The sequence below is a fragment of the Phocoena sinus genome, chromosome 15 (assembly GCF_008692025.1).
Source record: "Phocoena sinus isolate mPhoSin1 chromosome 15, mPhoSin1.pri, whole genome shotgun sequence".
NCBI classification, from domain to species: Eukaryota; Metazoa; Chordata; class Mammalia; order Artiodactyla; family Phocoenidae; genus Phocoena; species Phocoena sinus.
This window is the reverse complement of record NC_045777.1, coordinates 32,523,254-32,536,895: the sequence shown is the minus strand read 5'-3', so window position 1 is coordinate 32,536,895 and position 13,642 is coordinate 32,523,254. Positions and strand designations below refer to the sequence as shown.

General features: G+C 41.7%; 1 protein-coding gene across 7 annotated transcripts in view; it reads right to left on the bottom strand.

Moving 5' to 3' along the window:
• Positions 1-1,842: 1,842 nt before the first annotated feature.
• Positions 1,843-13,642, bottom strand: part of SHLD1 (shieldin complex subunit 1) — a 95,156-nt gene continuing 83,356 nt past the window's right edge. For 4 of the 7 annotated variants that reach the window (XM_032605838.1, XM_032605840.1, XM_032605841.1 and 1 more), the window contains exon 4: positions 5,398-6,316. In XM_032605838.1, the coding sequence (XP_032461729.1) occupies positions 5,874-6,316 (443 nt within the window). In that variant the 3' untranslated portion in view covers positions 5,398-5,873. Of the gene's footprint in view, positions 6,317-13,642 lie in introns of all 7 variants that reach the window. The other 3 variants (XM_032605839.1, XR_004345859.1, XM_032605843.1) reach the window with 3 other exon arrangements.

Below are 13,642 nucleotides of genomic sequence, written 5' to 3'. Positions count from 1 at the left end.
TCATCTGGGCTTAAAAGGCCTCCCCCTGCTTACGAAACTCATCTACCACTCTGCCCTCTGCAGACTGTGCTCTAGCCCCAGGGACCTCCTTCCATCTGGGCACTCAGAGCTCATACCAGGCTGTTTCACACTGATTTCGCACATGCCATTCCCTCTGCCTGGATGCTCCAGCCTCTGTGTGGCTGGCTCTGGGGAACCTTGCAGCTCTTAGTTCAAATGGCACTTCTTCAGAGTCCTTCTCAGACCACCCAGTCTAAGCACCTACCCCAGGCACTACTACATCCCTTTTATTGTCCCAAAGCACCTCTCACTATTTGAAGTTACCTTGCCTGTTCCTTCACCCACTAGAGGGTAAACTCCATGACAGCAGGAGACCTTCCAGGTCTGGTTCCCTGCTGTTGGGTCAAAAAAAGTAGACTTTCATCATTTTGATAGAAGTTGCCAAATTGCCCTGAGAAAAGCTTTGCCACTTTACTTTCCCCTTGATAGTCAATCAGAGCACTTGTCTCTCTGTACTCTTGCCAGAACTAGAGTCCTTCCAACTTTTTACCACCTCCGAAATACAAAAATCAAGAAACAAAAACAGACAAACCCAAAACAACTAAGGGTATCTTATTTAAATAAATTAAAATTTAACCTCATAAATTGCAGTTCTTCGTGTTTGAGTATGGTTGTTATGCTTATTAGCCATTTATATATACTTTTTTCTTAACTATCAGTTCATATCCTTTGTCAGGTTTTTCATTTGGTTTATTTCTAATAATTTGTAAGAATTCTGTTTATTAAAAAAGTCTCTTTATTACATGTCTTCCCAGTATTTTTCCTCATTTTGATCTTGTTTATGACCTTAAATATTTTTTGCCTGCAGAATTTTAATATTTCTAAAAAGTCAAATTTATCATATTTTTCCTTTAAGATTTTCAGGTTTTGTGCCATTCTTAGAAAGATCTTCTCTATTCCAAGATATCTGGATAGCTCTTTCCATATATGTATATGTATACACTCATTTTTTATTCTAACATTTTTATGATTTTATTTTTAAATTTTGAAATCTTTAATCCATCTGGAATTCATTTTGATGTCAGGAGTGAGGTGAAGAATCTAACCTTTTTTCTTTTCCTCCCCCAGGGTGGGGAGCCAAATGTGCTAAGACCATTTGCTAAAAAATCCACTTTTCCTCATGGATTTGAAATGCTACCTTCATCATATATTCAGTTTCCATCTACATTTATATCTATTTATGGGCTGAACTATTTTTCTTCGTCTATCTTTCTTTTCTAGTTGCTTTAATCACTGTAGAGTTAGAAACATTTTCACATTTGACAAGGCTAGCTCCTTCTCTTTAATTTGCTAGCTATTGATGCATATTTTGCTTTTTAAAAAGATTTGCACTGGGAATTCCCTGGTGGTCTAGTGGTTAGGACTCCACCCTTCCATTGCTGGGGTGGGGGTGCCCAGGTTCCATCCCTGGTCAGGGAAATAAGATCCCACAAGCCACGTGGTATGGCTAAAAAATAAAATAAAATAAAATGATTTGCACTATGGCTGCAGGGTAAAGAGAATGGAAAAGGTGGATGTGTCTTGACCTGATGGAACTTCCTTGTAGTATTCCAGGAGAGAGATGGTAGAATAGAGAATAGAACACAGAAGTTACCATAGATTACCCCATTGTATTCCAAATTTTAGTCATTTTCCAGTATACCCCCTTTCATAATTACTGATATATCTAAATGTTACCTACACTATTATTAATTTTTCACTACTTCAATTCATTTTAAAATTTTAAATACTTACATTAGGTGCATCCTATGTAATATCTGTAAAAGCATAGATCAGACATAGTAGTTATAATATTTTATAGTTATAAATGAATAGATAACAGTGAAAATAAACATTGTCCATCTAGCACCTAAAGTTCTTTTGTGTACAACCAGTGGTTTGAGAAACGTTGATCTGAGCAAACCATTCTGATCAGTTCTTTGAAAATCTCCACTCAGCCTGGGCTAGCTGATAGTGTCTGCTGCCTGAGCAGGACGCTGGTTAACAGGTGGGTTCAGTTTGCAAAAATCTTCAAGATGTTCACTTATAAACACTTTTCTGTGTGATTGTAACCAATAAAAAGTTTAAAAAGTAAGTTTTTAAAAGTTTTAAAAGTATCACTGTATTGTTTTGTGCTAATTACCGGTAATAAAATCTATTACATATATAGGTCATGCAAAGAAACAGATTAGTGAAGTGAATAACAGTTACACAAACTTAAAACACTGGTAGCTGTTCTCTTCCTTAGAATTCTGAGGTTCCTGCAAGCAAATCCATCCTCCCATACATCTCTGAAATGGGTCACAGATGGTATCTTAGATAGAACGTTCAGAGGAGGATAAGATGTCAGTGAAGTGATCTGTAGGGCAGAATTAGACAATGATGCCAGAGGCCAGAGCCTTAATATCCTTATCTCTTAGTCTTCATTAAAGGTAAACAGTGATAAATGGAAAATGCCATCCTAACTGCATGAAGATCAAATTAAGGAGTGAGATTGCAGGGAATCAAATATTTTGTACTGACCTGTCACAAGCACTTACTCAGAAACAAGTAAACACACACCACAGTCTTTTTTTACCTTAAGGTGATTCTGGTTTTTAGACTTCTAAATACTCTGCTTTCAGAGTTTACCTTTTTTCTGAACAGCCACAGCACTGATATTAATAAAGTTTACAAATTCGCTGATATTAAAATCTCACTGCCAAACAGAAGCTGCTGCTTCCCAGCATGGAAATTCAAATACTTGTATCTTTTGTCCTTCAAAAACAGTATAAAATAATCTAGTTTCCTTCTGTTGGTAGCCATGGAAACTAAAGTCCAATATTTCGGTGACAGAATAATGCTAAAGACTACAGCATTCAAGGGCATCTATGGATTTGCTACACATCAATAAACAATAAAACTAGCAACTTCAAAATTCAACCTGTAGATTTTCAATTATAAGTCTCCCTGGTTTCATAATTATTGGTGGGGGGCAATTGAATTGGAGAAAATGCAGATGATTGCTTGTCAGAGGAAGATCTGGAGTCTTGTTTTCTCAAGGACATGTTCATTTCCTATTTCCTTTCTGTTAGGTCTCCTTCCAGTGGTGCCTGCCCTTCGAGGTGGATATTCTTCCTACCTCTAATCATCCCAAAGCTGGAAGCCTTACTATGTAATTCCTGACTTTTAAAAGGGCTTCTCTCTCCAGTCAAGAGTCCCTAAGAGACCTGGCCTGAGAGGGTGCCCTCATTCTTAACAAACACATGTAGGCTGATCTATTTGCATAATCTGCTTTCTGGAAACCTTACAGAGTCTTATGCCAATTAACTTTCATCCAGAGTTTCTCAAAATCTAATTTTTCAGTATTTCCAGCTTCTCTCACTGTTCCCCAGTCAAGTGATAGAGCCCTTTCTGTCAGTACAATTTGTTCGAAGGACCTTCGAGAGAGGGATTAGCGCAGCGTTTAGCGCGAGGCTTCTGATTACAATTTCAGGGAGCTCAGTGCAGGGAGATGTCTTTCTACCAACCAAATCTCAAACGAACATTCAGGACACAGCTGAGAAGCAGAGGACCTGCCAGCACAGGCCTGCTCAGGCTATTTAAAGCTGCGCTCCATAAAAAAGAATGAAATAATGCCATTTGCAGCAACGCGGATGGACCTAGAGATTGTCATACTGAGTGAAGTTAGACAGAGAAGGACAAATATCATATGATATCACTTATGTGTGGAATCTAAAAAAAGGGTAAGGGGACTTCCCTGGTGGCGCGGTGGTTAAGAATCTGCCTGCCAATGCAGGGGACACAGGTTTGATCCCTGGTCCGGGAAGATCCCACATGCCGCAGAGCACCTAAGTCCGTGTGCCACAACTACTGAAGCCCATGCACCTAGAGCCCATGCTCCACAACAAGAGAAGCCACCCCAATGAGAAGCCTGTGCACCGCAATGAAGAGTAGCCCCAGCTCGCCTCAACTAGAGAAAGCCCAAGTGCAGCAATGAAGAGCCAACGCAGCCAAACATAAAAAAATTAAAAATAAATTAAAAATATAAAAAAAGGGTACAAATGAACTTATCTACAAAACAGAAATAGAGTTACAGATGTAGAAAACAAACTTATGGTTACCAGGGGGTAAGGGTGGGGAGGAATAAATTAGAAAATTGGGATTGACATATACACACTACTATATATAAAATAGATAACTAAAAAGGAACTACTATACAGCACAGGGAACTCTACTCAATACTCTGTAATGGCCTGTATGGGAAAAGAATCTAAAAAAGAGGGAATATATGTATATGTATAACTGATTCACTTTGTTGTACACCTGAAACTAACACAACGTTGTAAATCAACTATACTCCAATAAAATTTTTTTAATTAAAAATAAATAAATAAATAAAGCTGCTCCCTGGCGAAGCAAGGGAAGGACAGGGGTGAGGGGCCAGCCATTCAGAGGGTGACAGAGGGTGCTGACAGCAGGCAGGCAGAAGACAAAAATAATGAGAGGAAGGAGTCCACTTGGGCAAAGGATTCCTTTTTCTCTTCCACCACAAATTGACAAGCTTGCATCCATCAGCCTAGCTTATCATAAGTGATCTTACACATACTTTGGTGGGTGGTACACATTTTTTTTTCTCACCTTTCATGTTTACAATCTGGTGGAGATGAAAAGCCTTTTTAAAAAAAATGTGCGAATCTTAGCTGTTATTTTAGATGGCTCAAATGTTCCTTCCATACCCAGTTAATGTTATAAAACAGGAAACTCTGGTTTTGGAGAGGCAAAGGTATGATTAAGATGTGATGCACTTTTTGGAACCATATTTAAATCTTTGTATTATTGGGGGACATACGTTCCCAATCACATGGTCACAGTTTTACAATTTGGTAAAATTCTTATACTTGATTCAGCATAAGGCTTTGTTCCCTTCAAAAAAACTCACTGAGGGCTTCCCTGGTGGTGCAGTGGTTAAGAATCCGCCCGCCAATGCAGGGGACACAGGTTTGAGCCCTGGTCCGGGAAGATCCCACATGCCGCAGAGCACCTAAGCCCATGCGCCACAACTACTGAGCCTGCGCTCTAGACCCCACGAGCCACAACTACTGAGCCTGCGTGCCACAACTACTGAGGCCCGCGTGCCTAGAGCCCATGCTCCACAACAAGAGAATACAACGCAATGAGAAGCCTGCGAACCACAACAAAGAGTAGCCCCCGCTCGCCGCAATTAGAGAAAAAACCCCATGCAGCAACGAAAGACCCAACACAGCCAAAAATAAATAAAAATAAAATAAATAAATTAAAAACAAGAAAAAAAATTCATTGAACGGAAGCCTATTCTCTTAGGTCGGCTTCTTCCAGAAGTAGAATCTGAGTCAAGGGTTCAGGTGCAAGAGATTTATTAAGGAAACGCTCCCAGGAAACACCAGTGAGTGAGAGAAGGACAGGGGAAGGAAGGAGCCAGGCAAGAGTGAGATTTCATGCGAAGCCCCAGCCTTGGCCTGATCAGGAGGAGAGCTCTGGAACTTGAATCATGCCTCAGAGCATGTCCTTCCTGGGGACAAGGAAGCTGGACTTTCAGACTCGCAAACCAGTTGGTCACCAGCCTTAGGTCAAAGGGTGGGGTAGGAGATGGGGTGGCCATGGAGGCAATAAAACCCCCAGACACTGCTGGCTCTCCATTTGGGCTGAACTGGCTCCAGGACCAGATCACATATGCCAGCCTTTGCCTGCAAAGCACTTAGCTGGGGGTTGGGCACACAGAGCTGGCAAGAGACCTGAGAGGGTCTGGGTGATGCACCAACAGTATCAGCCACAGGGATACCCCCCATATGCTTGCTCTCACCACCAGGCAACAGTTATGGGTCTTTCATCAAGTTCTGCTGCAAGAGGAAATGAATAATTTCTTTTGAAAGTCCTGGGGTCAGCTTTTCATCCTCCAGAGACGCATTTCCTTCTCTGGTTGGGTAAAAGTGGGCGTCCCTGGAATGCTTCTGTAAGATGGAGCAGCCGTCCCGGTTGAAGATGACCCGCGCCATTTGAAAACTGCGGAGGGTGTACTTTTGGTTCTCCTTGCCCTTCAGTTCATTGATTTTCTGAGAAAGGCACTGGTAGACAGATGTGGAGAGTGAATTTCCAGAGGCTGGCTGTGGATGGCCAAACACTTCATAGAATGTGTCCAGAGATTTCCGAAGTCCAGCATCCTCTGCGTTTGTCTCTGGTGGGCCCTTCACAGAAGGGTCAAGCCAGGAGTACTCAGAGGTCCAGGAATCATTTTGTTCAGTATTTAAGTTACTAGTGTCTGCAAGACAAAACACATTCCAATACTCAAACACATATTTTAAAATATCAGAAAGCAAGGCAGGAGCAGATGATGTTTCTTTTCAATTTAACACACTCACTATTCCTGGGTAACTGGCAATGGACAGAATCAGCTGATTTCAGAATCTGTTCCCACTATCCTGGGATTATGCCACTTGTTTGCTCAAAGTAAGATACTTGCATGTATCAGGGGTTCTTAACCTGGGAGTCCTTATATAGAAATTCAGGGTGGCTGTGAACTAGTATGGGGGAAAAATCTTATCTTATTTTCATTAACCTCTACCTGAAATTAGGAATTTCCGTCCATGATGAATGTACGCAACAAACTTATTAGCAGCAGTACCTGTGATCCTGTTGCCAACAGATCACAGTTAGTTTCATTTCATATTAGAGCTTGTTGAAGATGTTTTAAAATACCATTTATGCTTATCATTATGCTATAGAACAAACTGTGTCCCTCCAAAATTCATATGTTGAAGGCCTAATCCTTAATGTGACTATAATTGGAGATGGGGCTTTTAGGAGGTTATTAAGGTTAAATGAGGTCATAAGGGTGCGGCCCTAATCAGATAGGACTGAAGGCCTTATAAGAAGAGGAAGAGACCCCTCTCTCTCCTTATTGCCTCCTACCACCCACCAGATGTGCAAAAAACCAAGGAAAGGCCATGTGAACATGTGAGGACACAATGAAAAAGTGATCTTCTGTAAGTCAGAAAGACAGTCCTAACCACAACATGACCATGGTGGCACCCTGATCTCAGACTTTCAGCCTCTGGAACTGTGAGAAAATACATTTCTGTTGTGTGAGCCACCCAGGTTACAGTACTTTGTTAGGGCAGCCCAAGCAGCCTAAGACACACTACTCTGAAATCACCATAGTTATTAGTTCTGACACTAGATCTTATTATGTGAGTCTTAATAAAAAAGTATTACTGGGCTTCCCCGGTGGCGCGGTGGTTGAAAGTCCGCCTGGCGATGCGGGGGACGCGGGTTCGTGCCCCGGTCCGGGAAGATCCCACGTGCCGCGGAGCGGCTGGGCCTGTGAGCCCTGGCCGCTGGGCCTGCGCGTGCGGAGCCTGTGCTCCACAACGGGAGAGGCCACAACAGTGAGAGGCCCGTGCACCACAAAAATAAAAAAAAAATTAAAAAAAGCAGTACATATTCTTTACAATATCATATCTTTGTTCTTTAAATATATATATATATGTATATTTTTTTAATTTGCAAGTTGTAGAATTCCTTATAAAACTACCAGGTTTATTCTTTAAAATTTCATACTTTAAATCAAAGTATATTTTCCTTTTTTCACTCCGATATAAGCTTTATTAAATTACTAACTTTAACTCCACACACACCCCACCCTTGCTAATTCAACAAGTAGTTATAATAAAAAATATTTGTACTTGCTAATGATGAAGAATGTTGAATGATGCAGTGGGTGAAGTTTTAGAAAAGGAGGCAGAATTTGGGGTTTTGACTCTAGTTTTACTACCAGGTAGATATGACACCTTTCTGAGCTTTGGATTTCTCATCTACAAAACAAGAGTTTTACTAAATGATCTCTTGCCTAGAACTTCTATGGTAATACAGGGAATGGAGAAGTATAATCCAAAGCATTAGAGTATCCAAAAAAATGTGGACACACGTTCTGTGAGACACACACAGGGCCACACGTGGACAAGCATTCATTGACTCAACACACATTTACAGAAAAGTGATGATATAAATGTAATTCATTACAAGTTGCTACAAGGTAAACAGAGGATGCTGAAGACCGTGTTCTTCACCTGAGATAGTTAGACCTTAACTAGGAAGAGGAGACATACTTCTAGACATCAGACAACTGGAAAATACTCACAGGATATACATAAATACACAAAGATGTGATGATATTGACTGGGGACAGTGTGGATGCAAAGGCAAATGCAGAGTAAGGGAAGGATCAGCATGTAGCAGAATTAGTGAGGAGTGCCTCTTTGGAGAAGGCTACGTGCAGTCTTATCAGGAAGGGACCAGAATCAGAAACTGTTGAAACAGGAGGGTTAATGAACAAGGCCATGGGGCAAGAAGAAGCAGAAACTAAACTACTCCATGGCTGGTTGTCATTATCCCCCTCTACCAGCTGGCTGTACCTTCAGCAGCCTAAGACCCAGCCTGGAGGCAGAAGGAGAGAGAATTCACAGAGTGGCCAGACAGGCTCCTGGGACAGACAACAGTGACCACACTTTTTAAACAATTCAGTGGCAGGGATGGCTTCCATTACACTGGATTTCAGTAAGCCTAGTTTATGTCCCAGGCCCCTCAAGCCTAAAAAATAAAATAAAATTTTTAAAAAAGGAAAATAAATTTCCTTTGCTGCTGCTATGCCCAGAGCTTCTGCCTAGTTCTGCCTAAGTTCCTCCCAACAAGCCCATTGCTGAACTGCAGCCTCCTGGATGGGCAGAGGGTGAGGGAGGCAGAGACTGGCCTCTTTCCAGTTCTTGTGTCAGAGAAACTGCAGGAGAGGACTTCCTGGCCACCTCACTTGGAATGCTGAGCACACTTTCCAATAGCAACTTTCTTATCCATATAGGTCAATAGGTTCTACAACGTGGAAGGTGATGTGGATAGACAGAGTGGAAAGCTGGGGATCATCGAAAGCAGAGTGATCTGTAACACAGTCTCCAAAGTCAAGCAGACCCAAGTTCAAATCCCTGCTCTGCCAAATTCAAGTTGTGCAACACTAAGTTACTTAACATCTCTGAGACTCAGTCACCTGGTGTGCAAAATGGAGACACTACCAGTTATCAGCTCATGATTCTCATGTTGTGAGAATTAGCTAAGATAATATATGCAAAGCACTTAGCCCACCTTGAAGAATGGCTGATTCCAGGCTGGTGATGGGAAAGTACAAGATGAGCCTGGACATCTCACCATTCTCTAATGCTCAAAGAATGATGGGGGCACAGCAAGGGGGAGCTGAGGCTGGCTCAAAAGGGATCCCTTGGCCAAATCTAGAACAACTTGAGCATGGAAATAATGAGAGTTAACAGATTATAACCCATTTATTAAAACAGAAAACCATGAATCCATAAAATAATTGAAAGTTTGAAGAGGAATGGGATACTTACAGCCTCAGAGTACCTCCCCATAAGATACTTATTAGTTACAAAGGGAAAAAGAATAACTTTAAATATAGTGGAGAAGCGTGGCAAATATCACCATCCACAAGTGATCTAAATGAGCACCATCAGTAACGGGACAAATCAAAATCATGTGCCACCTGACCAGGTGTAATGGGAAGACCCAGCATCACTTCTCGGATAGTCCTGCCAAAGGTGCATCACCTGAACCAATATGGGGAAGCGGCAGACAAAACCAAATCAAGAGACATTCTATGAAATAAATGGCCTGTACTCTTCAGAAGTGCCAAGTTCATGAAAACCAAGGAAAGGCTAAGCAGTTGTTCCAGACTGAAGGAGACTACAGAGACAGGACAACTAAATGCAGCACATGATTTCCTCTGGCTCCTTTTGCTCTACAGAACGTTCTTGGGCCCCATGAATGGGGTCTGGCGATGAGATGGTAGTAATGTGTCACTGTTAATTTCCTGATTTTGATGGTTTCATTGAGCTTTGTAGGAGAATGTCCTTGTTTGTAGGAAAATCAAGGATGGTGGGCAACAGGTTGATGGCTTACTCTCGAATAATTCATGAAAAAAAATGTTACTTGTACTTGCAAGTTTTCTGAGTTCGAGATTGTTTCAAGAAAAAAAAATTAAAACAAACCTCTGGAGGAATAATTGTTAAAATTTCTTTGGGTGGCCTATTTGAACATTAAAACAAACCAAACAGCCTTAGTCCAGGGCTTGGCAAATGTACTCACCTAACGAATGTACTGCCATTAGAGAGGCGAGGGGAAAGGGGAAGGGGAAGGGTCCCACCATGGCAGGATGAGGTATTCCTTCCCACCTTCTTCCCCACAGATGATCTGGTCCTGGGGGATAAGGCAGGAAGCCAGAGGCTGAGAAATGTCAATGGGAAGAGTGGGAGAGAGAAGGAGAGCTCAGCAGTGACACTCCAAGTAGCAGGGCATGTACTTATTCAGTAACTGGTCAATAACTTTGATATGCAGATTAAAAATTTTTCATCTGTGTCTCACTGTTATATTTCATTTAAAACTAGCCTGTCTCCTCTATTTTACATGCAAATGTCAAGCAGACAGCAGCTCATCTTCAAAGAAACCCTCCTTCCCCTTTCCAGAAGAGTAATGACAATATGCATTGAGTTATTTACTACATCAGTTCTTTTGAACACTGCCTCCAGTTCATTTCAGACGTTGATTTCCTTTTAAAATTTGCTTTACTTCCAACTACAAAGCCATCTCTCTAATCATGTGGCTGTTGTGGCCTTTTGGGCATATTAAATGTTTGGGTAAATTATTTAAATTTAAAACATTTAAGTTAAATTTAAACATTTAATATGTTTGGGTAAATTTAATCTAAAAATTCTTAAGAGTTATTGTACGTTGTTAAGTTACTAGGGAATACACTGCCATTCATGCATGCTGCACAAAGCAGGTGTCAGCACTCACTCAGCATTTACTGTGCTCCCACTGGGTGTGAAGCACGGTCCTGGTGGAGCAAATCCAACCAAGAATGAGGCTCTGAGGCATCTAGGCTGTCTTCCTCACTCCATCCTGGGAGGAAGGCATCCAAATCATTTTAAAATATTTTTATTCTAACATAAAGTAATCCATTTGTTCTCTAAGACATGAACTTTTCCGTCAGCTCTATCCTGTTGCTGTTGCAGTTGAAGGGTTTTGTTTTGCTTTGATTTTTATTTACGTGTAAAGAAACCTGCTGTAATGATTTCACAGATGAGAAACAGGCAGAGAGATACAGGGGTTTAAAGAGTTGCACAGCTAGTTAGTAGTGAGGCTCACACTTGACATTGGGATCCTGACATTTCATTTCTCAGATAGTTCAAGGATCAGTTTTGGCTTTCAAACAACTCCTTATTTTTACATTGGCTCATACTATTTCTTAGCTATTTGTACCCACCATTCCCTTGACCCATCTCCAAAAAAGGTAAACGTTTCATTAAAGAATTTCTAATTAACATTTATAGTACAAATAAAAAACATTATATCATGAAAAAAATTATTTAAATTTAAATTTACCCAAACATATTAAATGTTTCTTCACCAGTATACAAAGCCAATCACTTCTTTTCCTGATGCACCTACACATGGACAGAAGATGGATCTCTGATAACTTGGTCAGTTCCTGCTCAGTGGAGCATCCTCACAGCTATATTCAAACCCCACTTTATTCTACCTGTTGTTAGAGCTCAGACCTGTAGGGCTCTCAACTGGGACTCTACTCTAGGGACAGACTGGGGACGTTTTTTTGTCAGTGATTGGAAAGTGCTACTTGCATTTAGTGAGTGGGATCAAGGATGTAAACATCCTACAGTGCACAGAACAGTCCCATATATCAAAGAATCATCCTTCCCCCAAATGCCAGTGGTGCCCTCCACCCACAGAGAGCAACACTGGCTCAAAGGATTCTGGAAGGAGTGGGAAGTGAATGCTGAATCCTACTGAATTGTAATAGATTGATTTGCCTTGAGCTCCCCGAGGCATCTTTGCTACTGATCCCTGCATAGTGAATGCCCTTCTTGCTGGCACCTACTTGCACCATGCTTTCCTTCCTTCTCAGACCTTGAGATGGCTTTTTTTTTTTTTTCTCAGTAAGGGCCCCAGTCCTAATGATTTTGGCATTATATAAATTGGGTGGAATTTCCCTTTTTATTTCAATATGCTTTCCATCATGAATAGATTTCTTCAGGATTTGCAAGAAGAGAGAAGGGTGGGGCTTGACGCCACAATGCTCTTGCATGCATTGCTTCCAGGTCATCTATTCACCAGAACATCCATTTGTTAAATTTTTTTTTGACCAAGGAGAGAAGAGATAACGTATAGATATTTGAGATTCTTATAAACCTAAAACTATTTTTTATATCTTGAGGAGTTATAGAGGTTATTTGAGTTTAGTAATCTGAGACAGTCAATTAGCATGGAGCATTTGAGATTAATGGCTGCGTTCTGAGATTATTGCCATTGGCCGTCAGAAACCCGGATATTTAATGGGGGTTTCTTCCAGCGACTCTTCTGTGCCTACTCCTGCGGCTGATAAGTGCACAGCGGGGTTTGACCTCTGCGGCACATTTTAGCTTCCATCCTTAACAGGTTCCCTTTAAATGGGCTTGACGTTTAACTCTGCCTCCTCCAGGCAGCAGCATCAATAGCCGCCCACTCTGCCTATTTGTCCAGAGTTTCTTTTACCAGCAACTGCTAATTGGGGTGATCTGTGGCTTCAAGGCTGTACAGAGCTGAAAGAAATCTACTCTAAGACAATAAAAATATGGCGAATTATCAGGATTCAAGGAAAGAAAGAACATGTGGTTTGTATGGTCTTCTATGTTGCTTGGAGGGGAAGCTGCCCCTTTCTCAGGGCACTGCATGGCACACTCCTAAGGGTGACCCTGCTGCCTTGGTTTGTCTGTTGGAGGCTCTAAGAAGAAGTCACGGGCATGAGAACAAGGTGAATGGGAGGAGGGCACATTTTGGATGCACTGACTCATCTTCTTCATGACAGCAGTCAGAGGCCTCCCAAGGTCTCTACATGGGTGAGCTACCAATTTTAGTATATTAGGGTTTGTGGTCCAAGGATGTGGGGCACCACTCTGCTAGGCTGCATCTTCCTGCTCCAGATCTCACCTACCTTTCCTTCATATCCTCTCCTATGCCTCTCATTCCTGCCTCCCCACTCCATACTTTGTGGAGGAATAGAGGATTGAACAGGATCACTGGATGGACAAGAATATGTCCTACCTCCAGCCCCACAGGCTGCAGGGTGCTGATACCTCTGCATCCTGGCTTCTTTCCTGATCCTGGAACGTATCAAGAATGTTCCCTCTTCAAAACCTTTGCACTTGCTGTTCCTCCCTGTGGAACATGCCTTTTCCACATATCTGCACAGTTGGTTTCCTCACAACCTTCAGTTCTCTGCTCAGATGTTACCTTCTCAGTGAGGCCTTCTATATTAGTCAGGATGGGCTAGGGTATACTACTTAACAAGCAAGCCCCAAATCTCATAAAACAGCAAAGGATTGTTTCTTACTACTTGCACTCTGTGTCATACTACAAGTGGATCTGTATCATCCTTGCCCTTTCCCTGGAAGCCAGGCCACTGGGGCAGCCACTACCTCAATATTGCTTAGTGACTATAGCAGAGGGAAAAGAGCACAGTGGAGCAGACAGT